The 27,020-nt window shown below is 40.4% G+C and overlaps 1 protein-coding gene across 2 annotated transcripts; it reads left to right on the top strand.

The window, feature by feature from the left end:
• The first annotated feature begins 121 nt into the window (after nt 1-121).
• On the top strand, nt 122-23,493 carry cdk16 (cyclin dependent kinase 16). 2 transcript variants are annotated; one of them, XR_011105173.1, is made up of 18 exons: nt 128-208; nt 4,048-4,205; nt 5,632-5,787; nt 6,366-6,484; nt 8,751-8,879; nt 9,011-9,067; nt 9,168-9,282; nt 10,303-10,397; nt 10,505-10,567; nt 12,048-12,171; nt 12,789-12,909; nt 15,916-16,013; nt 16,113-16,218; nt 17,853-17,895; nt 21,071-21,161; nt 21,243-21,317; nt 21,700-21,781; nt 21,906-23,493. XR_011105173.1 is itself a non-coding variant. In XM_068732097.1 (17 exons), the coding sequence occupies exons 2-17, from the start codon at nt 4,082-4,084 to the stop codon at nt 21,941-21,943; spliced, it is 1,554 nt and encodes a 517-aa protein (XP_068588198.1). In that variant the 5' UTR covers nt 122-208; nt 4,048-4,081; the 3' UTR covers nt 21,944-23,493. The 2 variants fall into 2 exon arrangements, 1 of the variants encoding a protein (XP_068588198.1); XM_068732097.1 differs by lacking the exon at nt 21,700-21,781 and having other exon boundaries at nt 122-208.
• Nucleotides 23,494-27,020: the final 3,527 nt, after the last annotated feature.

The following is a 27,020-nucleotide window of genomic DNA, read 5'->3' as shown; positions in this document are numbered from 1 at the left end:
TGTTTGTTTGTGTTTTAACTAATGAACGGATTTAATAAATGAATCACCTCGTTCATTAACGTCTTGTGCGTGCGTTCAGTACCGGAGCGTGCTGTGACGTCACTCACGGTGCACTGGAGCAGCAACATGGCTGCAGACTACTGGGAGAATCTGTCAGACTGAACCGAGCCAAAGACAACCCGGGACAGACCGGGACAACCTTCCCCCAGTGAGTAATGCACACCGTCGAGCTTCGTGTGTTACCGGGAAACGGAGACGTTAAACACGCTCCGCCTCCGCTGCTCTTTATATCACACTGATCACATTTACTGCAGGACATAGACGGGCCCCATCCTCACACTGATACAGCAGCATCAGGACATAGACGGGCCCCATCCTCACTGATACAGCAGCATCAGGACATAGACGGCACCACAGTCTTCATCTTCACTAAATATCAATAGAGAAAGACATTCACTGTGATGTTCAGCACAAACTAATTCAAAGGTTGATCAATTAAACACTTTAGAAGCAGCTGCAGACTGATATGAAGTGTTTTGAGTATGTGCTGGTGAAGATGTTTATCAGTAGACATAAAGCACCTGATAAAAGTTCACATGAATGTGAAGATACAGAAGAGGCTTTAATTATGTTGATAATGTTTAATGTGTCTCTAACCCCGGTCTCTCCTGCCAACGGGTATTCAAATAATTTACTAAAAGTATATGTATGTATATATATATATATATATATATATATATATATATATATATATATATATATTTACTAAAAGTATGTGTATGTATGTATATACTGTATATGTATGTACTGTATTGCTGGGTGGTAAACATAGGCCCCATTCTATACAGCAAAGAACATCTGTGTTCAATGGTGTTAAACTAATTAAACTATTGTCAACTAGTTAAATATTGTCCACAACTTAAACTATTGTCAACTCGTTAAATATTAAACTATTGTCCACTAGGTACACTATTTTCCACAAACTAAACTATTGTCAACTAGTTAAGCTATTGTCCACTACTTAAACTTTATTAGGCTCGTTCGAGGTGAGCCAGTCCTGATCAAAATCGATCACAATGCATGCTGGGTAGATTTGTGTCCAACTTCATCCCGACTTGCTCTGACGTCATGAACACAAGGTCAACGATGACCTCATGAGATCGAGGCTGCCGCAGTTTTAGAGCCAGGTGACCCAATGCATGATGCGGAAACGCCTGGCTGTCTCCAGATCAAAGAGCTGATTGGCTCTTAGATTTGACAACAAACACCACGTTTTTGTAGAAAATCCCATCTTTCTTAATCTAAAAACATATCTTGTGTGGTTGATAATAATAATAATAATAATAATAATAATAGTTAAAGCTGCAAGCAACGTCTGGGGTACCGGAGGGACTCTGGCCTGCGCGGCCGAGAAAGTCCACCGTTTTTATCTTCCGTGTACCACCTGATGCTGGAAATTATGCTTTACAAATCGTGCACCGTTTCCTGTATCCGCTGTGTAGCTCTACAGAACATGCGCAAACATGCATTATGTTGCTCTATATCAAGTGTAAACCACATCGTGTAAAAGTCATGTAGATCGGATGCTGTTTGTCAGAAAACGCAGATTTCCTTTTGTCAGTATGTGGTGCTATGAGTGTTATTGAAAATTAGCTGGTAGACATCCTCAGACCATGAGCGTTATCAAGCATGGGAAGTTTGGAACATGTCCAGTGGAGTTACATCAGCTTTTTTGATGGGAAATCACGTAATTTGGCCGCCCGCTACGGCTACGCCATTCGAACAAACGTAAAGCTTTTAATCATTTTTAATCACAATGGTCTTGAGACTGTACTGTCCAAATTTAAAGAGGATCAGACAAATTCCGGGAGGAGTTTGTTAAAGTATAGCGACTACAAAAGTCCAAAAATCAAAATGGCAGACTTCTGGTATGGTTTAGAGCATGGTCCCAAGATACTTTTTATTAAGTCTCTATGAGATACATGTACTGGGTTAGGGTTAGGGTTAGGGTTAGCACTGGGGCTGCTCTTTTGAAATATTGTAGGGGGCGCTATGGAGGCAATTTAAAATGGCCAAGCAAAAAACTGATATAAAATATCTCTCCCCATGACTTATAACCCATCTGCAAAGTTCCATGAGTTTTTGAGTATCCCAAGCCACTGAATCAGCTTCCTTTTTCATGGCGAATGATGCGTTGCCACGGCAACAGCGCTCAACAAAAACTCACAATATTCATGATGAAGCATCATCAATGTCTTAAGGCTATCCTTACCAAATTTAAGAGTCATCAGGGCAACTGGCTAGGAGGAGTAAATAAAAGTATAAAATGTGACATTTCCTTTTGCCAGTAGGTGGCGTTATGACTATGTGAAAATCTTTTCATTGAAATGTGCTCAGGCTTGAAGTAGCATCATGCATAAGAAATTGTGTGTAGATTGGATAATGTACCTTGGAGTTACAACAACTTCCTGTTTCATTGCTAATGGTGCAAAATGGCCGCCCCGCCACGTCAAGGTTCTTCAATGAAAACTCACGACTTTAATAATTTTTCATCACAAAGGTCTTAAGAGCATCCGGACCAAATTTCAGGTTGATCCCATCAATTCTATAGGAGGAGTTTGTGAAAGTACAAAGGCTGAAAAAGTGAAAAATCACAAAAAAGCAGAAAATGGGTGAGTTACTGTAGCGCCCCCTAGCGGTTGAATGGAATGAAGATTTCAGGTTCCACCATGTGATGTGCAAATATACAGCAAATTTGGTGATTTTTGAACAAATGGTTTTGGAGTTGTGTATTGATATACAAGCTGCGCCCCTAAGAAGTTTATTGGTCCATATCTTCTAAACGCAATGAGGTATCAACAAGCTTTTAATAATTTCAGATGATATCAATCCACTAATGATCCACAGCACATTTTGTAGCAATCAGACCAAGTGTGTAGGAGGAGTTTGCAAAAAAAAAATTCACAAAATTCAAGATGGTGGAAAATTTCTGTTGGCGGAGTTTAGGGGTGCGAGAGGCTTTTTTGTAGAGCTAGCGGAGCTGGACATGTGTGTCGAATTTCAAGTCAATTGGACATACTGGCCGAGGGGTGTCGTCGGTCCAAATTCTAGGGGGCGCTAGAGAGCAATTTATTTATTCACAAATATGCAACATATATCAGAAGCCTATTTTCACCAGGCCTGACAAGTGTGCCAAATTTGGTGAGTTTTGGGGTATGGCAAATACTCAAAAAATGCGCCCAAAGTTGAAAAATAAAAATCTGAATAATACAAAAAATAATAAGAAACATTTGAATTTAAATAGGGCCTTCGATGGCCCGACGTTGTCGGTTGCTCAGGCCCTAATAATAACAATAAAAAAGCACAACACACATGGAACATACAGAAAACAGAGAACACACAGAACAAACTAGGAAGACCCAGGAAACACAGATAACACACGGAACACTGAGAGCAAACAGAATACACAGAGAAAATACTGAAGACATAGAACACATGCATAACATGCAGGACACATAGAACACAGAACACACAGAACATAGAGATAACACACATAGAACACAAATAGACAACACAGAACACAGAGAACACACAGAACACACACAGAACACACAGAGAACACAGAGATCAGAGAACACCAGCTGCTCAGCCATGACAGTTTAAACCAGTTTCAGTGGTTTCAGAGTCAAAACAGCAGCTGGTCATCTCCTAAACTCTGATCAGAAACCTTCACAACTTTCCTTCTCCTCATCGAGAAGTTCTGATTATCTACTAGAAGACGTTTTTCTGCACTTTACTGAAAAGATTGTCCAGATGAAATTAAATGGACATTTGTCTAAAAGCCAAACGCCAAGCTGTGTGTGTTCTGTAGCTCTGTGGATGTCTTGATTGATGATGATCAGTTGAAGACGATCAATGACACTCCAGGTGTGTTTCCTCTCTGACTTCACAGTTCACTAGACCACATAGAACACAGAGATAACACACATAGAACACACATATAAACAAAGGATAATATTCCATATTACCCTGTGTTTACCTGCCCAGGTGTGGTCTCCAGGCTGGCTGCCCCGCCCCCCTCATGGAGAGGATGAGAAAGATCAAACGGCAGCTGTCATTCACCCTGGGGAGGGGAGGGGCTGGGGGAAGGGACAGGACACTGAGTGACACCATCAACCAGGAAGTGACATCACACAGTGACTCAGGTAACACACACACACATGCACACACACATGATGTCTGTTTCTCGCTCTATGTCAAAGGAAATTCTTTTTCTGAAATCCATCCAGTGGATCCATCAACTGGATCCTTTACTGGATCCAGCCCAACTTTCATAGACTTGTAGCTGACTAACAGTGTTTTTCTTCTCAGTCAGTTTCCTGCAACAAAGACTTAAAGCAAAAGTTCAACTGGGACAGTTTCTCTTATTAACTTCCTGGTTTTCACCTGTTGACATAATCATTTTTTTAATGACGTCTGTTAGAGAAAGTTGTGGTCTGTAGTGGATTGTGGGATACTGACCCTAAAGTCTTTTCCTAACCACTTTTCCTTGACTACGATGGAAAACCTCATGAGGTCAAGGAAAGGTTTTAGGAGACGAAAGAATCCGACAACGTTTTCACTAAACTACGTAATAATGGGAAGTTACTGAAATCGGTCTGCCTCGGTGGAACTACAACGATGGTGGACTACAGAAAGGAAACAGTCATGTCAGCCCATTAGTTCATATCAGTGCTCCTAACTAAGAAGAGATACTACAACTCCTCTAGTAACAGACTGAAGTACTCTGTGTACTAAGAAGAGATACTACAACTCCTCTAGTAACAGACTGAAGTACTCTGTGTACTAAGAAGAGATAGTACAACTCCTCTAGTAACAGACTGAAGTACTCTGTGTACTAAGATAACAGACTGAAGTACTCTGTGTACTAAGAAGAGATAGTACAACTCCTCTAGTAACAGACTGAAGTACTCTGTGTACTAAGAAGAGATAGTACAACTCCTCTAGTAACAGACTGAAGTACTCTGTGTACTAAGAAGAGATAGTACAACTCCTCTAGTAACAGACTGAAGTACTCCGTGTACTAAGATAACAGACTGAAGTACTCTGTGTACTAAGAAGAGATAGTACAACTCCTCTAGTAACAGACTGAAGTACTCTGTGTACTAAGAAGAGATAGTACAACTCCTCTAGTAACAGGCTGAAGTACTCTGTGTACTAAGATAACAGACTGAAGTACTCTGTGTACTAAGAAGAGATACTACAACTCCTCTAGTAACAGACTGAAGTACTCTGTGTACTAAGAAGAGATACTACAACTCCTCTAGTAACAGACTGAAGTACTCTGTGTACTAAGATAACAGACTGAAGTACTCTGTGTACTAAGAAGAGATACTACAACTCCTCTAGTAACAGACTGAAGTACTCTGTGTACTAAGATAACAGACTGAAGTACTCTGTGTACTAAGAAGAGATATTACTGTTGGAACTAAGAATCAATCGGTTCATCAATCTGCTGCTGTGATGACACGTTACTTTATTTAATTATTTATGTGTTCTTTTTCTCCACTAAATCAACTCTTCATCTCCTCTTCATCATCCTTCCATCTCCTCTTCATCATCATTTATCAGAGGTGGTGTCTCTTCGTGGTTCTTCTGGAGGTTTGAAGGTTCGAGGTTCGTCTTCTTCAGTTCAGTCGCTTCTTCAGTCGTACAGCAGCTCGCTGAAGAAACCTGGAGGTCTCGGACGAAGCCTGAGCTCCTACCTGAACCACACGGCTCGACTGGGTACTAATACTACAAATACATGTACAAATACTGTACACATTGTGTGTATAATGATGCCTCTCACACAGTTTATTTTAGATCCACTTCATCATAAACTTTTAAACCAGCAGTGTTTACGGTGCGTTTGGTTTTGAGCCATAACTTTTCCATTTACACCTTTCAATTGTAAAAATATGAGTCAACTAATATCTGAAATCAAATACACTCAATATTTCATAAAAAGTCAATGGTGCAGTATTTTCCTATTGAAAGGCACTCACACACTCAGGTGTTCTGTGGAGTTATTGGTGCACCAAGCTCTTTTAGAAACAGATAAAAAAAGATTGAGAAACGTAAAAGCTTGAATTGAACCTCAACGGTTGTGGAGTCCTGAACTGGTTATTGAACTCTAAAGTCACTTTAAACTAGAGTGTTATATGTCTCTATTTATTGTATCTCACCTATTTAACCAACGTTTAAACTGATTACTGGAGGCACACATTTCTGTACTGCTTTCACATACTGTGTTCATGGTCTGTGTGTGTATTTGTGCACTTTTCAGACACACACACTTCTGTACTGTGTTCATGTGCTTTCAGAGATCGTCCATGAGGATGTAAAGATGAGTTCAGATGGAGAAAGTGATCCGGCTTCTTCATCAGTCAACGTTCAGAGTCCAGTTAGAGTGAGACTGAGAAACAAGAAGATCTCAACTGAGGTACACACACAGTAACACACCTGTACACACACCTGGACTCACACATAAACAACAACCCACACTTACTTTGATTGAACAGTAACTTTGAGCAATAGCTAAATAAACTAAATAAAAATACACTCTTGCACATAAAACAGTCTCTAAACTAAGTTGAAATTGAAATTGAAAGTATTTTGTCTCCACAATTCTTAATTTCAATAGTACTGTAACTTCATAACTTAATATAACCTTTAGAAGTTCTCCAGCTGTGTTCAGATCTCTCTACAGATGTTCAGTGGGATCAAAGATCTTGACTCATTGCTGACCACTTTTATCTTTTGAACCATTCCTGGGAGCTTGTTGATGTATTTCTAGTTGTTGTCCTGCATTCCTTCAGGTGTGATTGAGCCAAATACCGTCGGGCATCTCTGTCTCAGCAGATAGTCCTTCTCGGTGTCCCACCCTTTCATTGAGTTAATAGACAGATGTTGGAAAACAGTTGTTCCTTGTGTCATTAGGTCAGCTTGAGTCTGTTTTGCAGATTCGCTGCAATCTTTGGGTAACTTTTCTACTGCGTCCTCTTCCTGTGATGTTGGCTCCATTGCATGGGCCTTAAACCTCTTGATGATATCGTGCACGGTGGACACAGGAGCATCAAGTTCTCTGGAGATGGACTCTTAGCCTTGAGACAGTCAATGCTAGGCTACGATCTTCTCTCTGACCCCCCAGAAGATTCTCTGCTTACTGCTGTGTGGTGCAGCTCTCTCACAGGAAGCTTATCTTATGTCTTACTCTCCAGCTGTTTTTCTTTCTTCTTCTCAGTGTTTCCCAGATTGTCCACTGTCTCTGTTTTGACTGAGATGCTGCTTTTCTCACCATCGTTCTCTACGCTGATATTGCCTTTTCTGCATTAACAGTCTTTTCAATGCTTGAGTACAGCTTTTACCTGCTCAAGGACTACCTTCCTCCTGCTACAGGAGTTGATCCTGGAATTCAGAAAGTCATCTCAAGTCCTGCTTTAGTGCACTTTAATTCTTCCATCAGAGAGGCAGTCCCATGGCACCTTTGTAATACAGGCAGATGTTTGCAGGAACTGACCACCCTCTTGGTCTTTTCACCCTTGAGTTACGTGGACCACAACAATCTGAACTGTGGACTCGGTGGTTTCCTGGCAGTCAGCAAAGAGCCGCTGGTCCTGCATTGACTGAGTCTGAGAACAGGATATGGATGTGCCGTGTTTCCCTTGTGTGACCTGTATCTGCTGCCAAATCAGGTCTGCTGCCCTGCCTTCTGCTCAGACGTATCAATGGAGTCGTTGTTCTCGAAGAAGTAAAATACCTCTGCAAAATGACACTCTCAAAGGTTTGTCGCTCAACATTTGGAGAATGTATTTGCTAAAACGGTCTGAATTTGAGTGTGTTTTCCCTCGTTGGAATCAGGACACCTCCTGCATCAGCATTTTCTTCCACATCACATCACCTGTGTCCATAAGAAGTTCAGGACTCATAGTCCTGCCTTTAGTTCTGCCTTTGGCCCTGAACTCTGACTTTAGACTCCGAACTCTGTCTTTAGTCCTGAACTCTGTCTTTAGACTCCGAACTCTGCCTTTAGACTCCGAACTCTCTTTAGTCCTGAACTCTGTCTTTAGACTCCGAACTCTACCTTTAGACTCCGAACTCTGTCTTTAGTCCTGAACTCTGTCTTTAGACTCCGAACTCTGTCTTTAGTCCTGAACTCTGTCTTTAGACTCCGAACTCTGTCTTTAGTCCTGAACTCTGTCTATATACTCTGAACTCTGCCTTTAGACTCCGAACTCTGTCTTTAGTCCTGAACTCTGCCTTTAGACTACGAACTCTGTCTTTAGTCCTGAACTCTGTCTTTAGACTCCGAACTCTGTCTTTAGTCCTGAGGTCTGTCTATATACTCTGAACTCTGCCTTTAGACTCCGAACTCTGTCTTTAGTCCTGAACTCTGTCTTTAGACTCCGAACTCTGTCTTTAGTCCTGAGGTCTGTCTATATACTCTGAACTCTGCTTTTAGACTCCGAACTCTGTCTTTAGTCCTGAACTCTGTCTTTAGACTCCGAACTCTGTCTTTAGTCCTGAACTCTGTCTTTAGACTCTGAACTCTGCCTTTAGTCCTGAACTCTGTGTATATACTCTGAACTCTGTCTTTAGACTCTGAACTCTGTCTTTAGTCCTGAACTCTGTCTATATACTCTGAACTCTGTCTTTGGACTCCTGTTGATGTCCTTGACTCCATTAATGTGCTGCTTTTTGTGTTTCAGGACATTAACAAACGTCTGTCATTACCGGCCGACATTCGCCTTCCAGACGGTTATCTGGAGAAGTTTAATCTGATTGGTCCAGCTTTGTTTGAGCAGCCAATCAGCAGAAGGCTGCGTAGAGTGTCTCTGGTACGTCTACCTGCTTTTATTGTCCTGTTTCTATTGTATTCTAATATTAGTATTTGGTGTCTTCATACAGATCATATTAACATTCTCTTGTTCGTCTGTCTTTGTCTCTGTCTGTCCCTTTGCGTCTGCAGTCAGAGATTGGTTTTGGGAAACTGGAGACGTACATCAAACTGGACAAACTAGGAGAGGTGAGGACTCATGATTGTATGTATTGTATTGATGTGAACAGACCAACCTGTCTCTACTTGTCTCTCTCACCTGTTTCACTCTCTCCCTGTCTTTCTGCAGGGGACATACGCTACAGTGTATAAAGGTCGCAGTAAACTGACTGAGAATCTCGTGGCCTTGAAGGAGATTCGATTAGAACATGAAGAAGGAGCTCCATGTACTGCTATCAGAGAAGGTAGTACTTATGTATACTAAATAAGTAAGACTACACTACAATACTCTACTACAATGCTAGTACTACAGTTAAGCCTACTACCATTACAGTGTATTGTGACACACACCACAGTATATGATTTGATCAGTATCACTGTTAGTACTGATACTGCATTAACAGTGATACTGATAGTGTCAGTGGTAGTACTGATACTGCATTAACAGTGATACTGATAGTATCAGTGGTAGTACTGATACTGCATTAACAGTGATACTGATAGTGTCAGTGGTAGTACTGATACTGCATTAACAGTGATAGTAATTGTATTAGTAGTAGTACAACATCTGGGGCGGCTGTGGCTCAGAGGGAGAACGGGTCATCTTCCAATCAGAAGATTGGCGGTTCGATCTCCAGTCTGCATGTCCAAGTGTACTTTTGTAAGAATCTGAACCCTCATTGATCCTGCAGACCGGAGGCATCAGTGTAGCTGTGTGTGTGCGTATTAATGTGTGCGTAATAATATGTGCGTATTAATGTGTGCGTAATAATATGTGCGTATTAATGTGTGCGTAATAATGTGTGCGTATTAATGTATGCGTAATAATATGTGCGTATTAATGTGTCTGTAATAATGTGTGCGTAATAATATGTGCGTATTAATGTGTACGTATTAATGTGTGCGTAATAATATGTGCGTATCAATGTGTGCGTATCAATGTGTGCGTAATAACGTGTGTATTAATGTGTGCATATTAATGTGTGTGTATTAATGTGCGTAATAATATGTGCGTATTAATGTGTGCGTAATAACGTGTGTATTAATGTGTGTATTAATGTGTGCATATTAATGTGTGCGTATACAGTATTAATGTGTGTATTAATGTGTGCGTAATAACGTGTGCGTAATAACGTGTGCGTAATAACGTGTGTATTAATGTGTGCGTATTAATGTGTGTATTAATGAGTGCGTATTAATGTGCGTAATAATGTGTGCGTATTAATGTGTGCGTATACAGTATTAATGTGTGTGTTCTCCCTCAGTGTCTCTGTTGAAGGATCTGAAACACGCCAACATCGTAACACTTCATGACATCATCCACACACAGAAGTCCCTCACACTGGTGTTTGAGTATCTGGTGAGACACACACACACACACACACACACACACACACACACACACACACACACAGATCTTTTTATTTGGTGTATTGAACCTTTAATCGTGTTTCTTTTGTGTTTCAGGACAAAGATCTGAAACAGTATCTGGACGACTGTGGAAACATCATCAATGTTCACAACGTCAAAGTAAGAAAACTTTGAATGTACCTGTCAGTACTACTAATACTGCTGTTTGTATATATTTATATATAGTTTACAAATGACAATACTGACTGACATGGTGTCAATGACGCTGATATGAGTTTTATGTGTGTTTGGATCTGGTAGAAGCAGGTTTTGTTATTAACAAATATTATTTTATGAACACAATTATGAATAGTAATAATAATAATCTTTATTTATACAGCACATATCATACAGGCTCTGTAGCTCAAAGACCATCCTTTTACATCCTTTACACTTACATTTTAAGTTTAATTTAATACATTTCAACAGATGAATAAGTACTGGAAAACATTTTACATTTAAAATGACAAAAAATAAGAAATAAAACATCAATAATAAAATGTTTAGACATGAAAGTGTTTGAATAGATAAAATATTATTTATTATTTTATTTAGACAGATGTGTGACTTTATGGATCGACATAAAGTACTGTTAAAAAAGAAAGGCTTAGCGAAATAGATATGTTTTTAAATGATGCTTGAAAATGTCAACAGAGGTTTGCCTCTAATATTTTTGGGTAGGCTGTTCCATAGTTTGGGAGCATAAGTGAAAAAAGCTGCATCTCCAATTTTCTTTGTTGAGTGGTTTTGAGGAACTAGAAACCAGGAGGAAGATCTGAGGGTTTGTGGAGGAACAAAGAGCAACAGGAAGTCTGTGATGTCGGCCGGTCTTAAGCCGTTCAGAGCTTTGTACTTAAGAACTTTAAAATCTATTGTGGAGGCTCTAGGCAGCCTGTGCAGCGTAACTAAGGCTGCAGTGATGTGGTCTCTCTTTTTTGTTCATGTTAACAGTCCAGCAGCAGAGTTTTGGATAAGTTTCAGTTTCAATCGATTTTTTAGGAAAACCAGTAAAAAGTGCATTGCAGTAGTCTATTCTACCTGAGATGAAGGCGTGCATTAATTTTTCTGTATCTTGCTGAGTCAGTAAAGGCCGTACTTTAACAATGTGTCTGAGATTGTCACTTTATTAATATGGGGCACAAAAGTTAAGTCAGAGTCTAAGATAACACCATCACTTGTTACTGGTGGTTTGATTAGAGAAGTTAGATGACCACGTTTCTCCAGTAAAGCATCCCTCTTGGATTTGGGGCCAGCTAATAGAATTTCTGTCTAATTATTAATACAATGATTAATATGCGTTAGTTAATAAAAAGTGAGAGGGAGCAAGATGCTGGACATGAGTACATGAGAGTTCCTAATGGCAGACGGGACTGTAAAGGTTACCGAAGAGATGAGCAAGAGTGGAGGACCTGGTTTCATCTGTGAAAACACTTGAACCCTGACCTGGATTTATTTTATCTTAAACTGTTTAAAACTCTACCTGTGATTCTTTGTATTAGTTTTTGTGTCCTCAGCTTTTTCATTTCCATTTTTGTATCCATGTTATGCAGGTCTACCAGTAACTTGCCCCCAGTCAGCGTACTGCTTTTTGTTTCTTCAGCTTTTCCTTTTCCAGTTGTTGCGAGGTTTGTCGTATTGTCATCGGAGGAAGGTTCTCCACAGAGACCTGAAACCCCAAAACCTGCTGATCAACGAGCGAGGAGAGCTCAAACTAGCAGACTTTGGTGTGTCCACTGCTTCTGTTTACTACTGGTGTTAGCAGACACGTTAACATGGACAGTGTGTGTGGAAAAACAGATTTAACTTAAAATTTGTATTTTAGGTCATTTTAGAAAAATAATTTCGACATGTTACATTTATATTTGCAAAAGTGATTTATAAATATCTTTAATGTAAAATATCAGTAATTTAAAAGTAAGATATCTCTAGGTGAATTTCTTTTTTTTAAACATCCAGTTTTTTCCTTTGTCAACACTGTTTATCAATCAGTATCAATTAACTAGAATGTAAAGGTCTGTGTATTGTATGTAGAAGACAAAACAGTCAAAATTAACTACAACTGAACTCCCCTGATGGACCCATACCAACTGACTGACGGACCCGTACCTACCGACTCACTGATGGACCCGTACCTACCAACTGACTGAAGGACCCGTACCTACCGACTCACTGATGGACCCGTACCTACCAACTGACTGACGGACCCGTATCTACCGACCGACTGACTGACGGACCCGTACCTACCGACTGACTGACGGACCCGTACTTACCGACTGACTGAAGTGATGTAAACACAGTGATGATGACACTAGGGGGTTGTTTTTTTTTGTGTGTTTTTTAGGTCTCGCACGAGCAAAATCAATCCCAACCAAGACGTACTCTAATGAGGTGGTGACGCTCTGGTACCGACCACCAGACATCCTGTTGGGCAGCACTAACTACTCCACTCACATCGACATGTGGTCAGTACTGTCACTCTATTTTAGTTTGTTTGATCCCCATAAAGTTTATGGGATCCCCATAAAGTTTATGGGGATCAACCCCAGGAAGAATAGCTACTGCGATGCAAAAGTTTATGAACTTTTGCATCGCAGTAGCTATTCTTCCTGGGGTCCACACAGTTTACATGGGGGCAATATACAAATACAAGTTCTCTTTTTGTATCATAAGACACTAACATAACACATAGTAATGCGCTTCTACTCTAAATAAAAAATTGAAACGATTTTCATTACAGGAATACAGAGGTAGTGTATCTACATTGATCTAAGAGATAAATACCATCATGTATTGTCCATTTAACCCTTACACACCCAAGAATGGTTATTCATTTTTAAAGTTATATATAGATATATTGTATATATGTGTGTGTTTGTCTTTGTGAAGCACTTGGGTTACACATACAAGCATAGAAGGAACTTAGAGAGAAGACGTCTGAAATCAATTTAAACCCAGGAACTTTGATTAAACACAATCAAAAGCCAGACAATAAAAGAGGGTCTTAAGGTGCATCTTAAAAACAGACTCAGTCGGTCTATTCTAGAGCCAGGAAGCTGCTACAGAAAAAGCCCCGTCTCCAGCCAACAGATCTAGTACCATTAGCGTAGCAGTGAAGAGATGAAAGCAGATTGCATAATTCTTCCCATTGGGAGAATGTAAAGACAGAAGAGAAGTTGGCTCAAAACCGAACCCTGTGGAGTCCCACATGTAAAGACAGAAGAGAGGTGGATCTAAAACTGAACCCTGTGGAGTCCCACATGTAAAGACAGAAGAGAAGGGGTCCTAAAACTGAATCCTGTGGAGTCCCACATGTAAAGGCAGAAGAGAAGTGGGCTCAAAACCGAACCCTGTGGAGTCCCACATGTAAAGACAGAAGAGAAGTGGATCTAAAACTGAACCCTGTGGAGTCCCACATGTAAAGACAGAAGAGAGGTGGATCTAAAACTGAACCCTATGGAGTCCCACGTGTAAAGACAGAAGAGAAGGGGTCCTAAAACCGAACCCTGTGGAGTCCCACATGTAAATACAGAAGAGAAGGGGTCGTAAAACTGAACCCTGTGGAGTCCCACATGTAAAGACAGAAGAGAAGGGGTCCTAATACCGAATCCTGTGGAGTCCCACATGAAATATATGCAGGTGTGAAGGATGAGCTGCCAATGGAAACAGTGAACCGTCTGAAATTTAAGAGTAGAACCAATTAAGGGCAGACCCAGAAATGCAGAACCAGATTGTCAAGTGTCTCAGGAGAATCACGTCAGGTGACGATATCAAAAGCTGCACTGAAATTTAGAAGAATTAAGATATAACATTTACCAGCATTGGCAGTACAGAGGAGGTCATTGGTCACTCTTTGCAAAGCTGTCTCTGTGCTATGGTGTTCACAGAACCCTGACTAGAATTTCTCAAATATACTGTTTTGTTTCAAAAAGGGGCAGAATCTGATTTGAACAACTTTTCCTAAAACCAAAGATAAGAAACAAAGCTTTGAAATTGACCTAAAACTACTTGGCATGGCCAGGTTAAGACTAGGCTTCTTAAGGAGTGGCGGAACTATAGAATGCTAAAAACTAGATGGGAATGTACCTGTGGCTAAAGAACTGTTAAAGATTATCAGTAATCTAAGACCATCTGCTTCAAATTACATTTTTAGGAGCCCAGGAATGACCACAATAGCCAGTGAGATATCCTTCATAGGGTGTGAGATGTGTAAGCTAATGCTGTCGGTTTGATTTGAAGAAATCTTTAAACTGCTCACAGCTGATTAGGGAGTCATTTGCAGTGGAGCCAGCAGTATGGTTAACTGTGGAGTATATGGAACGGAACAGGATCCTGTAGTTCTGACTGCTCTTAATGATGATATCTAAGAGGAATTTAAATGTTGCATCATTTACAGAGGATTGGTACTTGATAATGAGCTCCTTCTATATATTTAATAGGAGACATACAGTCTGTCTTTATCCACTTACACTGCTTTCCGGCAGTTCCTTCTAATAGAACTCATTCAGCAGGTGTCTGCACTAGTCTTCCTAGCTCTAATCTTAAGAGGGGTCAGTGGAGTCTAGAATATAAAGACAGGACTTGAGGAAGAGGTCTATTAATTCATCAGTGGGGGGAATTCAGTAACAGACTGAAATCTGCACTATAGGCATTAGAAAACCAGTATTCGTAATCAGTAGCCAATGTTTTCATGGGATAATAGACAGGAATATAAAAATATTTTAAAATGAAAGCCTGTCATATCTTGACATGGCAACGGATAGGAGCTCAGAAAATTCACTAAGAAAGGCTTTGGTGTGGTTTGATGGATAGTTACTGTTGTTGTTAAACATAATGTTAAATTATATTTACTGTTTGTCATCCATATGCAATGTTATTGACTTTGAATCTTGCTAGCATAATGTTAGCTTTCTGGCTCGTAGCTGAGCCAGAGGCCCCATTGCATAAGTACCTTATGGGACGGTAATGATTGTTCCAAATATTAGGAAATGTTAGGGTTACAGACAAAATTGAGTGAATGGATTGTGAAAAAAACTTAAAATGTTCGTTGCAAAAGGCATGGAAACATAAATGTATCATTAATTGAATAGTTGTTTTTCTCTGGCAAGTAACCATACGTGGGATAATGCATTTCGAGGTGTCCATTATCAGGAATTAATGGACTCGGTGGAGGCAACAGGCAATCATAGATTCTGGTCTCTATGTAGTCCATTTATTCTTGATAATGGACACTTTGAATGCATAATCCCTTACTTGTATTGTAAATGGACCATCATTTACTAAATGAACATCATGCTGTATTGAAGAAGACTTGAAATTAGAGATTGAGGCCATAAACTCATGTTTACAATGTTTACTGAGGTAATGAATCGAGAAGTAGTCTCTCTGTGTGTCTGACCTTATGTCTCTCTACCTGTCTGTCTGCCTGCCTGCCTGCCTGCCTTTCTCTTTACCTGTCTGTGTCTCTGTAGGGGTGTTGGTTGTATCTTCTATGAGATGACGACAGGTCGTCCTCTGTTTCCTGGTTCCACAGTGGAGGAGGAACTTCACTTCATCTTCAAACTCCTGGGTGAGGAGCATTCAGCTTCTGTTATTTTCATGTATAGAAAGCTGTGTATACTTAATGCATTTGTGTGTTTGATATATAATGTGTATATTTCTTGTACAGGTACTCCCACAGAGCAGAGCTGGTCTGGGATCAGTTCTAATGACGAATTTGTTGCGCACAACTATCCTCTCTACCGAGCGGAGAGACTGAGTAACCACACTCCCAGGTACACAACTGTACTACATGCAGGTACACAACTGTACTTGTTTGGTTGGTTTACTTCACGGTCAAGTGTAGTTCAGGTTGAAGTGTAGTTCAGGGTGAGGTGTAGTTCAGGTTGAGGTGTAGTTCAGGTTGAAGTGTAGTTCAGGGTGAGGTGTAGTTCAGGTTGTAGTGTAGTTCAGGGTGAGGTGTAGTTCAGGTTGAAGTGTAGTTCAGGTTGAAGTGTAGTTCAGGGTGAAGTGTAGTTCAAGTTGAGGTGTAGTTCGGGGTGAGGTGTAGTTCAGGTTGAGGTGTAGTTCAGGGTGAGGTGTAGTTCAGGTTGAAGTGTAGTTCGGGGTGAGGTGTAGTTCAGGTTGAGGTGTAGTTCGTGGTGAGGTGTAGTTCAGGTTGAAGTGTAGTTCAGGGTGAAGTGTAGTTCAGGTTGAGGTGTAGTTCGGGGTGAGGTGTAGTTCAGGTTGAGGTGTAGTTCAGGGTGAAGTGTAGTTCAGGTTGAGGTGTAGTTCAGGTTGAGGTGTAGTTCGGGGTGAGGTGTAGTTCGGGGTGAGGTGTAGTTCGGGGTGAGGTGTAGTTCAGGTTGAGGTGTAGTTCAGGGTGAAGTGTAGTTCAGGTTGAGGTGTAGTTCAGGGTGAGGTGTAGTTCAGGTTGAAGTGTAGTTCAGGTTGAGATGTAGTTCAGGGTGAGATGTAGTTCAGGGTGAGGTGTAGTTCAGGTTGAGGTGTAGTTCAGGGTGAAGTGTAGTTCAGGTTGAGGTGTAGTTCAGGGTGAGGTGTAGTTCAGGTTGAAGTGTAGTTCAGGTTGAGATGTAGTTCAGGGTGAGATGTAGTTCAGGTTGAGGTGTAGTTCAGGTTGAGGTGTAGTTCAGGGTGAGGTGTAGTTCAGGTTGTAGTGTAGTTCAGGGTGAGGTGTAGTTCAGGTTGAAGTGTAGTTCAGGTTGAAGTGTAGTTCAGGGTGAAGTGTAGTTCAAGTTGAGGTGTAGTTCGGGGTGAGGTGTAGTTCAGGTTGAGGTGTAGTTCAGGGTGAGGTGTAGTTCAGGTTGAAGTGTAGTTCGGGGTGAGGTGTAGTTCAGGTTGAGGTGTAGTTCGTGGTGAGGTGTAGTTCAGGTTGAAGTGTAGTTCAGGGTGAAGTGTAGTTCAGGTTGAGGTGTAGTTCAGGTTGAGGTGTAGTTCAGGTTGAGGTGTAGTTCAGGGTGAAGTGTAGTTCAGGTTGAGGTGTAGTTCAGGTTGAGGTGTAGTTCGGGGTGAGGTGTAGTTCGGGGTGAGGTGTAGTTCAGGTTGAGGTGTAGTTCAGGGTGAAGTGTAGTTCAGGTTGAGGTGTAGTTCAGGGTGAGGTGTAGTTCAGGTTGAAGTGTAGTTCAGGTTGAGATGTAGTTCAGGGTGAGATGTAGTTCAGGGTGAGGTGTAGTTCAGGTTGAGGTGTAGTTCAGGGTGAAGTGTAGTTCAGGTTGAGGTGTAGTTCAGGGTGAGGTGTAGTTCAGGTTGAAGTGTAGTTCAGGTTGAGATGTAGTTCAGGGTGAGATGTAGTTCAGGTTGAGGTGTAGTTCAGGTTGAGGTGTATTTCAGGGTGAGGTGTAGTTCAGGTTGAAGTGTTGTTTAGGTTGAGATAGACCCGTTTGACTGTGTTGGTCTGTGTGTTGTTTAGGCTCAGCACTGATGGCGTGGAGCTGTTGTCAAAGTTCCTGCAGGTTAGTAAACATGTCAATGTTTTTTTTTTATATTACACTAAAATAAGTCATAATGATAATAATAGTAATACTGCTACTAGTACTACTACTACTACTACTAATAATAATGATAATCAAAAGAATATTTTTTATTAAAAACATAATTAATGAATATATATAAATATCTTGCCGCAAGCTGTGATTCCGGGATTCGAGCCAAACTTGGAACTGGTGGCGATTTCAAAATAGTTTTACACAAGTGGTTCGATATTGTTCTCAACATTTCTGTGAGTTTTATATCGATTGGACAATTTTTCATTCATAGTCTGTGTTGTGATGTGCATCTCATGGCATAACAAATTGGTAATAATAATAATAATAACAACCATAATAATAAATAAATATGGCCTCAAGCGGCCATTTTGGGTTCAAGCCCTTTGTAGCTCAACAGCAGGAAGCAGCTCAACATCCAGCCTTCAGAGGTCAGTGAGCAGCATCAGGTGTAAAGCTTCACAAATCTGGTTTAACTCTCAGGAAGGAGTGAGACCAATCACTCTTAATGTATGCAGTTGTTCAGTAAGTGCACACTCAAAATACCGGCAGTCATGTGTCTTGACATTCGGGGACATATTTCAAGAGATTAATTAAAAATATTTTGCAAGTTTGGTGATGTTTGGACAAACTGTCATTGATTAATGCACCTGGCCCATGCACATGATTTATGATCTATTGAGTTATTGTAGTTTTAAACTGGTGGTTCAACATTATTATGAAACATATCCTGCTAGTGTTGTATTGATTGGGCAAACAATTCCTGATTGGTAGTCGGATTTGTATTGAGCCGTGCTCACTTTTTGCATTTGCAGCACCCTCTAGTGGTCAATTTAAATTATACTTTCAGGGTTTGTGTCTGGTACTTCTGTGGACATATCCTTCTGTTGAGTTCGTTCTAAATGTTGTGCTGAGCAACACCCTTTACAAGTTGATTGATGAATATCTTCACAAGACAATGAGATATCAACAAGCTTTATGAAAGATTTATAAGTTTAGTCCAAAAATTATCCACAGAGAATTTAGCAGCAATCGGACCTCGGGTTGGGCTATGTTTGAATGTTTTGCACATGTTTTTTGTGCATGTGTGTGGTGGTAGAGCATTCCACGAGTGAGCTGCCTTCACAGAGAATGTAAATTTGCTAAAAGAGCTTGACCTATGTGAAATGACACAATCACCTCTTGAAGCAGATCTAGTGTGTCTGCTGCTTTGAGCGCTTTATTTAACAAAATCACTAAGCGGGGGCGGGACCATACCATGTAAAATTTCTTTGTGAAGAACATACAAACAGTCTTTTTAACTATAGGCGACTATCAGCAACTTCCACTTAGTCACCGAGAGGCTAAGCAGGGGAGACCAACCTGCGGACGCGCTGGGTGTAAATGATTTACGCCGATCCAGTGGTTGAGTGTTGTGAGTTTATTCGGGGACGACAAACAAACTTGATTCTGGCTAGCATACAGTCATAAGTCAAACAATGACAATAGTAGTGTTTGTAGCGTGTAAAATAGCGTGTATAAAGCGGTCAACAAAGAATAAGGCTACCTCTCTCACCCCCTCTCCTTCCATTCCTTCAACCAGACCAACATCACTGAACAGCTGATAACCCCATTGTGGATACCAATTGGCCGATAATTAGAGACATCGGTTGAATCTCCTGACTTAAAAATGGGTGTTACTATGGCTGATTTCCATCCTTTCGGAAACACAAATTTCCTGAGAGATTTGTTGACAATGCTTGTGATCGGGTGAGCGAGTGTGCCTTTGTGTTTCTTTCGAAAAATATTGTCAATTCCATAAACATCTTTGGCCCTAGAGTTCTTGAGTGAGCCTAGAACTCTGGTGACAGTAGATTCAGAGACATCCTGAATAGAGAAGCATGGTTGACCTTCATTTACTTGTATAAGATCAAATTGACCAATACTGGAGCCTTGAGTTAAAGCTTCCACTGAGTTGATAAAGTATGAATTGAAAGCTGTACAAATTACAACTTCATCTTGTGTAAGGCACCCGTTCACATTCATTTTAAGTTGCTTCATTGAATTGCTGTTATGTTTGTCTGTTAACTTCTTTAGATTATCCCATATTATTTTAGAATTACCTCCCGCTTCATCAATGATCTTAATAAAAAAATTAGGGTTAGGGTTAACCCTAACCCTTTTCTAAGTTCTTTCGTTACCTGGTTTCGCAGCATTGTGAATTTCTGCCTATCATTTCCTAATTTAGACTTGAGTGCCAGTTGTAATGCATAGTCCCGTTTTTTCATTAAATTCCAGATGTCACTATTAAGCCATGGAAGTGTGTTCTTTTGATTTTGTTTAATTTTGGCTTTTTTAAGGAAACTGTTAACTGTGGTCTGTATTGTGGATAGGAAGATGTTGCTGTCATCCTCCACACTTTTACCCCTTAAACAGTTGCTCCAATCAATTCCTTGTATAGCATCCTCAAATGAATTTTGGTCACCTTTCGGTATTCTTAATTGATAAGCTTTTCTGGTAGGAGAGATATTAAAACGTTTCTTTCCAAGTTTTCTTGTTAAAAGTATTAAATTATGGTCAGACATAGTAAACATATTGTGTGTTTTGATCATTCTTTCTGGTTTATTGCTAAAAATCAAATCAATCTAGGACTGAGAAGAGTGGGTTATCCTTGTGGGTTCATTCTCTAACTGGATCATATTAAAACAATCAATTGTACATTTTAGGGATTTTCTTCCAGACTTATCCTCCCAATCATTAAAATCACCCATCAATATAACCTCTTTGTCAAAGTCATATTCCTTTAACATGGAATTAAGCTGATCATAAAATTCACATTTGGACGATGGTGGTCTGTAGAGACAGATAAGAGTAAGAGACATTTGAGATGATAGTGACACTTTCACACCAATACATTCCAATTTGACATCACTTGACCACTCAATCTGGCTGCAGTTAAGGTGTTCTTTAACGTAAAACATTACTCCTCCTCCTTTACCACTAGATCTATCTCTTCTAAATATATTGTATCCACGTACATTCAAAGCAACAGAGGGCGAGTTTATATGAAGCCACGTTTCTGAGAGACATAGAAAGTCCAGGTTTGAGTCCAACAAGATGTTTTATTTGATCCATTGTTTTAATGAAGTTTGTATTTCAACTTTAGTTTGAAGGGAAGAAGAGGATCTCAGCAGCCGAGTCAATGAATCATCGTTATTTCAGTAACCTAGGAAACAGAGTGATGACGCTTCTCGACAGTAAGTTTAAACACAACTGTTTGTAATCTGTGATGTCACTGTGTGCTGTGACATCACTTAAGTTACTTATTGTTATTTCAGCAATGTCCATCTTCAGTCTGCCAGAGATTCAACTGGAAAAAGAAACAATCAGACCAACACTCACCTCTGATCCAGGTAACACACACACACACACACACACACACACACACACACACACACACACACACACACATACATACATACAGGTGTTGGACATTATACCATAACCCTAACCCACTGAATGCCTGACCCCGACCTTTGGCTCTCCTCAACTGAGACGAACCCTCACCTAACCCTAACCCTCTGTGAAGCTCATAGATTTAATTGTACTATTACTAATTAATATGCTATTGTACTATTATTAAGCATTATTCAGACATAATTACTGTTTTTTTCAAACATTGGCTGCCAAAAAACAAAGAAGTAATTGAGTGAAAAACACAAAGTGAGCTGATAACACAATATCTGTTCTGGAGCTTTTGATCATATCACAAAGTTAATTCTTGACAATCTACAGCTCCATGACAACTAAGCAGCACCATCCATTGAGGAAGATCATGTGATATGACTGAAAGCTCCAGAACAGCAGCCGCCTTATGGTGAGATGGTTCTGTTGTTTGTAAGATTTAAAAATAAAGCTTGAATTTCAAAACAAAGACCAGAAAAAATCATTTGTTGAGTTAAATACATTGTTATTATTTAATACCTTTTTTTTTTGTCCAGTGAACAGTCCGGCCAAGAGGCGTGGTCTGCTACTCTGACATCATAGTGGAGGCGTGGTCTGCTACTCTGACATCATGGTGGAGGCGTGGTCTGTTACTCTGACATCATAGTGGAGGTGTGGTCTGCTACTCTGACATCATAGTGGAGGTGTGGTCTGCTACTCTGACATCATTGTGGAGGCGTGGTCTGCTACTCTGACATCATGGTGGAGGCGGGTGTCTGATATTCTGACATCATCATGGAGGCGGGACAAAGGGAAACTGAAAGAAACAGAGGTGATGATGATGATTTTCTTTTCTCTGGAGGAGTAAAAAAGAACAGGAATTAAAACAAAAGAAGAAGAAAACAAAGTAAGCACTGAAATGATTGTTAATCGAGAGAAGAAAATGTCAGACAGACAGATTAATGCAATAATGGATCACAACAGCCATCTGACCAATCAGTTACCAGCAGGTTGTAACTATCAGCATGAGATTCCTTTCAGTACACGAACGGATGAACAGATGAATGACTTACAGGTTATTGAACAGAACAGATGTTGGAATGTAAATCCTGTCTTCCATTTTCAGATTCAACCCTAACGCCTGAATACAGGTATCACCTGTGTGAACACCTGTGTGTGTAATAACTCGTCATTCATTGGGATTGCACTAAAACTGTATTTGTTTTATTTTAAAAGAAAAACTAAACCATCAGACAAAGTTCATCATCAATTCAGACAGGAAGTGCTGTTTGGTACTATGAATATAAACTGAATGTGACTAAAGTTACAGGAAAGAATCAATGAAGAATGTTTCATTTTTTATAGTTTAAAGTCTTAATAATTGGTTTGGAGCCAGTATAACATTTACAATAACGTTTACAGTACAGTACTACATTTACACTTTAATGTTATTTCTTATAAAACAGACTGAAATCTGCAGAAAAGAAAGTTTTATTATGTTTTATTATGAAAGTGTGAAACTGGTTTCTGCTGTTCTGCATGTGTGTCGTACACTCAGACTGTATACTGTAATACTGGTAATATATGTAGTAATACTGTAAAAATACAGTGGTACTGTAATTATATATACAGGTATACTTTAAGTCTACAGTGAACAGCTGTGAGCTGTTTTCTTCATACAGATCATTTCATTCTAACAGGTTGAATTGTTTTTATTCACGAATCAGAAGAAGACGATGTGACATCCACTTATCTGAGACTGGGGGTGGAGTTTATCTGAGGCTGGGGGCGGGGCTTTAGCGTAGTTTATATGGTGCGTGTCGGCTCCGCTGGAGGTCGCTCTGTTTGTTAGTGCACCTCTGAATTTTTGTTACTTGACGATCACGTCACTGTCACAAATATTCACTGATAAAAACAATATTTAAATGTCTAGGAATTATATAAAGAAGGTCAATTAGTTTTTAGATGCTTTAGAAACAGGAGCTGTTCAAATATTCTGCAGTGAAATCAAATTGTTTACAGGATATTAAACCTTTGTTTCTTTATAATTTATGTAATACTTGACTTGTTTGTCGTGCCGTCTGCGGAGGCACGAGTATAAACAAAGCTTTATCTGAGAAGGGGGGCGGGGTTTATGTTAGACTGAGGGTGGGGCCGATCTTATTCTGGGCGGGGCGTATCTTAGATTGGGGGCGTGGCTTTGTCTGCAGTTTGTCTGAGACAGGGATTTTCTTTTAAACATTGTTTGAGTAGTCTCTTAGTATTGTTTGTTGTATTGTCAGGTTTTGGAGCACTAAGATATTTCATGATGTGAATTTAGTATTTTTAGCTGTAGAGAAATATTGATCAGAAGACAACAGTGATTGATCAGTTAATAATCTGCTGTAAAAGTGACAAATGTTTGTATGTGAAAGGTTACAAATATACATTGGCCATGAAAAGAAATCCTATTGATTGACAGCAGAAGTCTTTTGATCACTAACAGGAACGAGGAAATGTCCCAGCGTCAATATCTCTGTAATCAATTATTTTGTGTTAAATTTATTTAATTAATTTAGGTTAATGTGTGACTTTAAAATATCTTTCTGTTGCTCAGTGTGAAAACATTTTAATTCCAACCGCTGACACTGGAAATCAGAGAAGTGGAGCTTTTGGCTTCACAGGAAGTGATGTCACAGGGGGCGGAGTCAACGTGAAGTGAGTGAAGAGTTGATGATCCCCAATGTGACTACAAACTGTTGATGTGTGCATTCATTTAAGATACTAGTGTGTTCAGAGTTGTGAATTCCTACAGATCCAGTTCATCTGGAGTGTTGTGTTGTTTCTAAAGAACATCTGGATTCACCTGGATTTACTTTTCAGCAACATGAATCGATGTGAAACGGTTTGCCTCAGACCAGAGGGATCCAGATCGCTCAGTAAATGGTTCAGGAGCAGTTTGCTGTATGTATGCTCAACATTAAGGTGTTTCTCTTTTAAGAGTGTCTGCTCACGTGCAGACTTTTGGTTTGAGTCGGTTCTGAAATCAACCGTTACCATCGTTGTAAAATCCTCGGAGACAGAACAGCGGTAGGCCGTCGGTCTGCTGAACTCTTCACACTAAACAACTTGCTGTCGTGTCGTCTGGATTCTTGAAGTCATTGTGGTTTTCACACCACATGACTGACCGGTGACAGGACGTCCCACTACAGGATCTCCCACCGAGAGGAATCCGGTGAAAGATCCAGAACACACGAGAAGTGACTCCAATAGTTTGTTTGTTGTGTTGACAACACAACGTGTTATTTGTCTCTGTGTGGATCAGTCACTGTGTTCTGTGTACCGGTTCTTCACAACAACAACGCACAGGCCGGCTACTCCGCTCTCTCATCCACTGATCCACGTGTTTAGTGTCCTTCTGCTCTCACTGCCTTGGACAATTGGACATTTCACTCTCGGCAAACATTGAGCCAACATTGAGCCAACACGGAGATTTTGTCAGCGAGCTCCAAAAAGTGAAGCAGTTGTTGAGCGGTAACGTTAGTCATACAACCATGAAGCCATGCTGTTACTTCAGTGCTTATCGTCAGGTCATATTATCGGTAGAGCAGCTAATAGAACACCATTGATAAAGGTGATGAGTCTGTTGGTTTTCATCACAGATATGAGATCACATACATCACATAGATATATGTGATTTCCACGTATATTCTTTAGTACGAAGTGTAACTTGTTAAGTGTTCGAGCTGCAGAATGAGCAGCTCTAATAAATGGGAGGCATCGTGACCCTAACCCTAACCAAATGTCTTCATGATAGTCTGGTTTGAGAGCGTCAGTAAAACTGCAGGGACACTTAAAACCAGCAGTTCATGAGACACTGACAGATGTCCACCGTGAGACATCTAACTGTACACTGGCAGCTGTGGTGGAGATCACGTCTTCATTTGTTACACGAGCTAGTGATTGATCAACTTTAAATGTATCATCGAGTCGAATCCTGAAACAGGAAACTCGATCTGTAAGAAACATCAACGGCTGATTATTGTTCAACACCAGAACGTCTTTAAAGATCTGACCAGAGAAGAAGAATCAAAGAGTTGTGAATCATTTTCATCCTCAGTCGCCATGAAGAAATAGTTCAAGATAAAAACAAACATTTGCTGTCACGTATTTGTCCGGTTTAGAATTAATCTGACTTTATTGAGCTGTGGGGAACCGGGTTGGTTTGAGGTCCACATGGATCCAGATGCTGTTTTCTCTGCTTTGTTTGAGTTGACACCAAAGTTTTCTGCAATATACTGCATGATGGGATTCTTCCAGATAACTTCTTTGAGTATTCTTCCATCTGCAAAGAAAGCACTGCGACGTATCTTATGCTATAACTGATCTGCATACTTGAAATATCAATGAAAGTATGGAAAATTAATTATATCCTTTTATTATGTACAATTATTTTGACTACATGTATTCTGGATATGTTTACTGTATGTAAATATACATTAAAAGTCTTTATTTATGAGCAGCATTGATGTTTATTTTGTTTTAAGGCAGTTGTTCAGACCCACAGAGAGGACGACTTTCTGACGGCGGTTCGGTCCCCGGCTCCTGCTCCACTAGTCTCATGTCAATGTGTCCTTGAGCAAGACACTTAACCCCAAAATGTCTCCCGTAGCTGTGCCTACGGTGTGTAGATAGATACTGAATTGTAAGTCGCTTTGGATAAAAGCGTCTGCTAAATGACTGTAATGTAATGTAATGTAATCTCTTAAAAAGGATAAATTGACTGCCTGCCACTTTAAATTAACTTTAGCAAAGCTCTTCTTCAGACTTCACAATAGAAATAGAAGGTTAGTCTAGGGTTAGGGGTTAGGGGTTAGGGTTAGGGGTTAGGGTTAGGGGTTAGGGTTAGGGTTAGGGGTTAGGGTTAGGGTTAGGGTTAGGGTTAGGGTTAGGGTTAGGGTTAGGGTTAGGGTTAGGGGTTAGGGTTAGGGTTAGGGGTTAGGGTTAGGGTTAGGGTTAGGGTTAGGGTTAGGGTTAGGGTTAGGGTTAGGGGTTAGGGTTAGGGTTAGGGTTAGGGTTAGGGTTAGGGTTAGGGTTAGGGTTAGGGTTAGGGTTAGGGTTAGGGTTAGGGTTAGGGTTAGGGTTAGGGTTAGGGTTAGGGTTAGGGTTAGGGTTAGGGTTAGGGTTAGGGTTAGGGTTAGGGTTAGGGTTAGGGTTAGGGTTAGGGTTAGGGTTAGGGTTAGGGTTAGGGTTAGGGTTAGGGTTAGGGTTAGGGTTAGGGTTAGGGTTAGGGTTAGGGTTAGGGTTAGGGTTAGGGTTAGGGTTAGGGTTAGGGTTAGGGTTAGGGTTAGGGTTAGGGTTAGGGTTAGGGTTAGGGTTAGGGTTAGGGTTAGGGTTAGGGTTAGGGTTAGGGTTAGGGTTAGGGTTAGGGTTAGGGTTAGGGTTAGGGTTAGGGTTAGGGTTAGGGTTAGGGTTAGGGTTAGGGTTAGGGTTAGGGTTAGGGTTAGGGTTAGGGTTAGGGTTAGGGTTAGGGTTAGGGTTAGGGTTAGGGTTAGGGTTAGGGTTAGGGTTAGGGTTAGGGTTAGGGTTAGGGTTAGGGTTAGGGTTAGGGTTAGGGTTAGGGTTAGGGTTAGGGTTAGGGTTAGGGTTAGGGTTAGGGTTAGGGTTAGGGTTAGGGTTAGGGTTAGGGTTAG

The sequence above is a fragment of the Cebidichthys violaceus genome, unplaced genomic scaffold, assembly GCF_023349555.1.
Source record: "Cebidichthys violaceus isolate CVI_PGR_0920_01 unplaced genomic scaffold, fCebVio1.0.p SCAF_57, whole genome shotgun sequence".
Lineage (NCBI taxonomy): Eukaryota > Metazoa > Chordata > Actinopteri > Perciformes > Stichaeidae > Cebidichthys > Cebidichthys violaceus.
The sequence above is the reverse complement of the archived record's forward strand: the minus strand, read 5'-3'. Positions and strand labels throughout refer to the sequence as shown.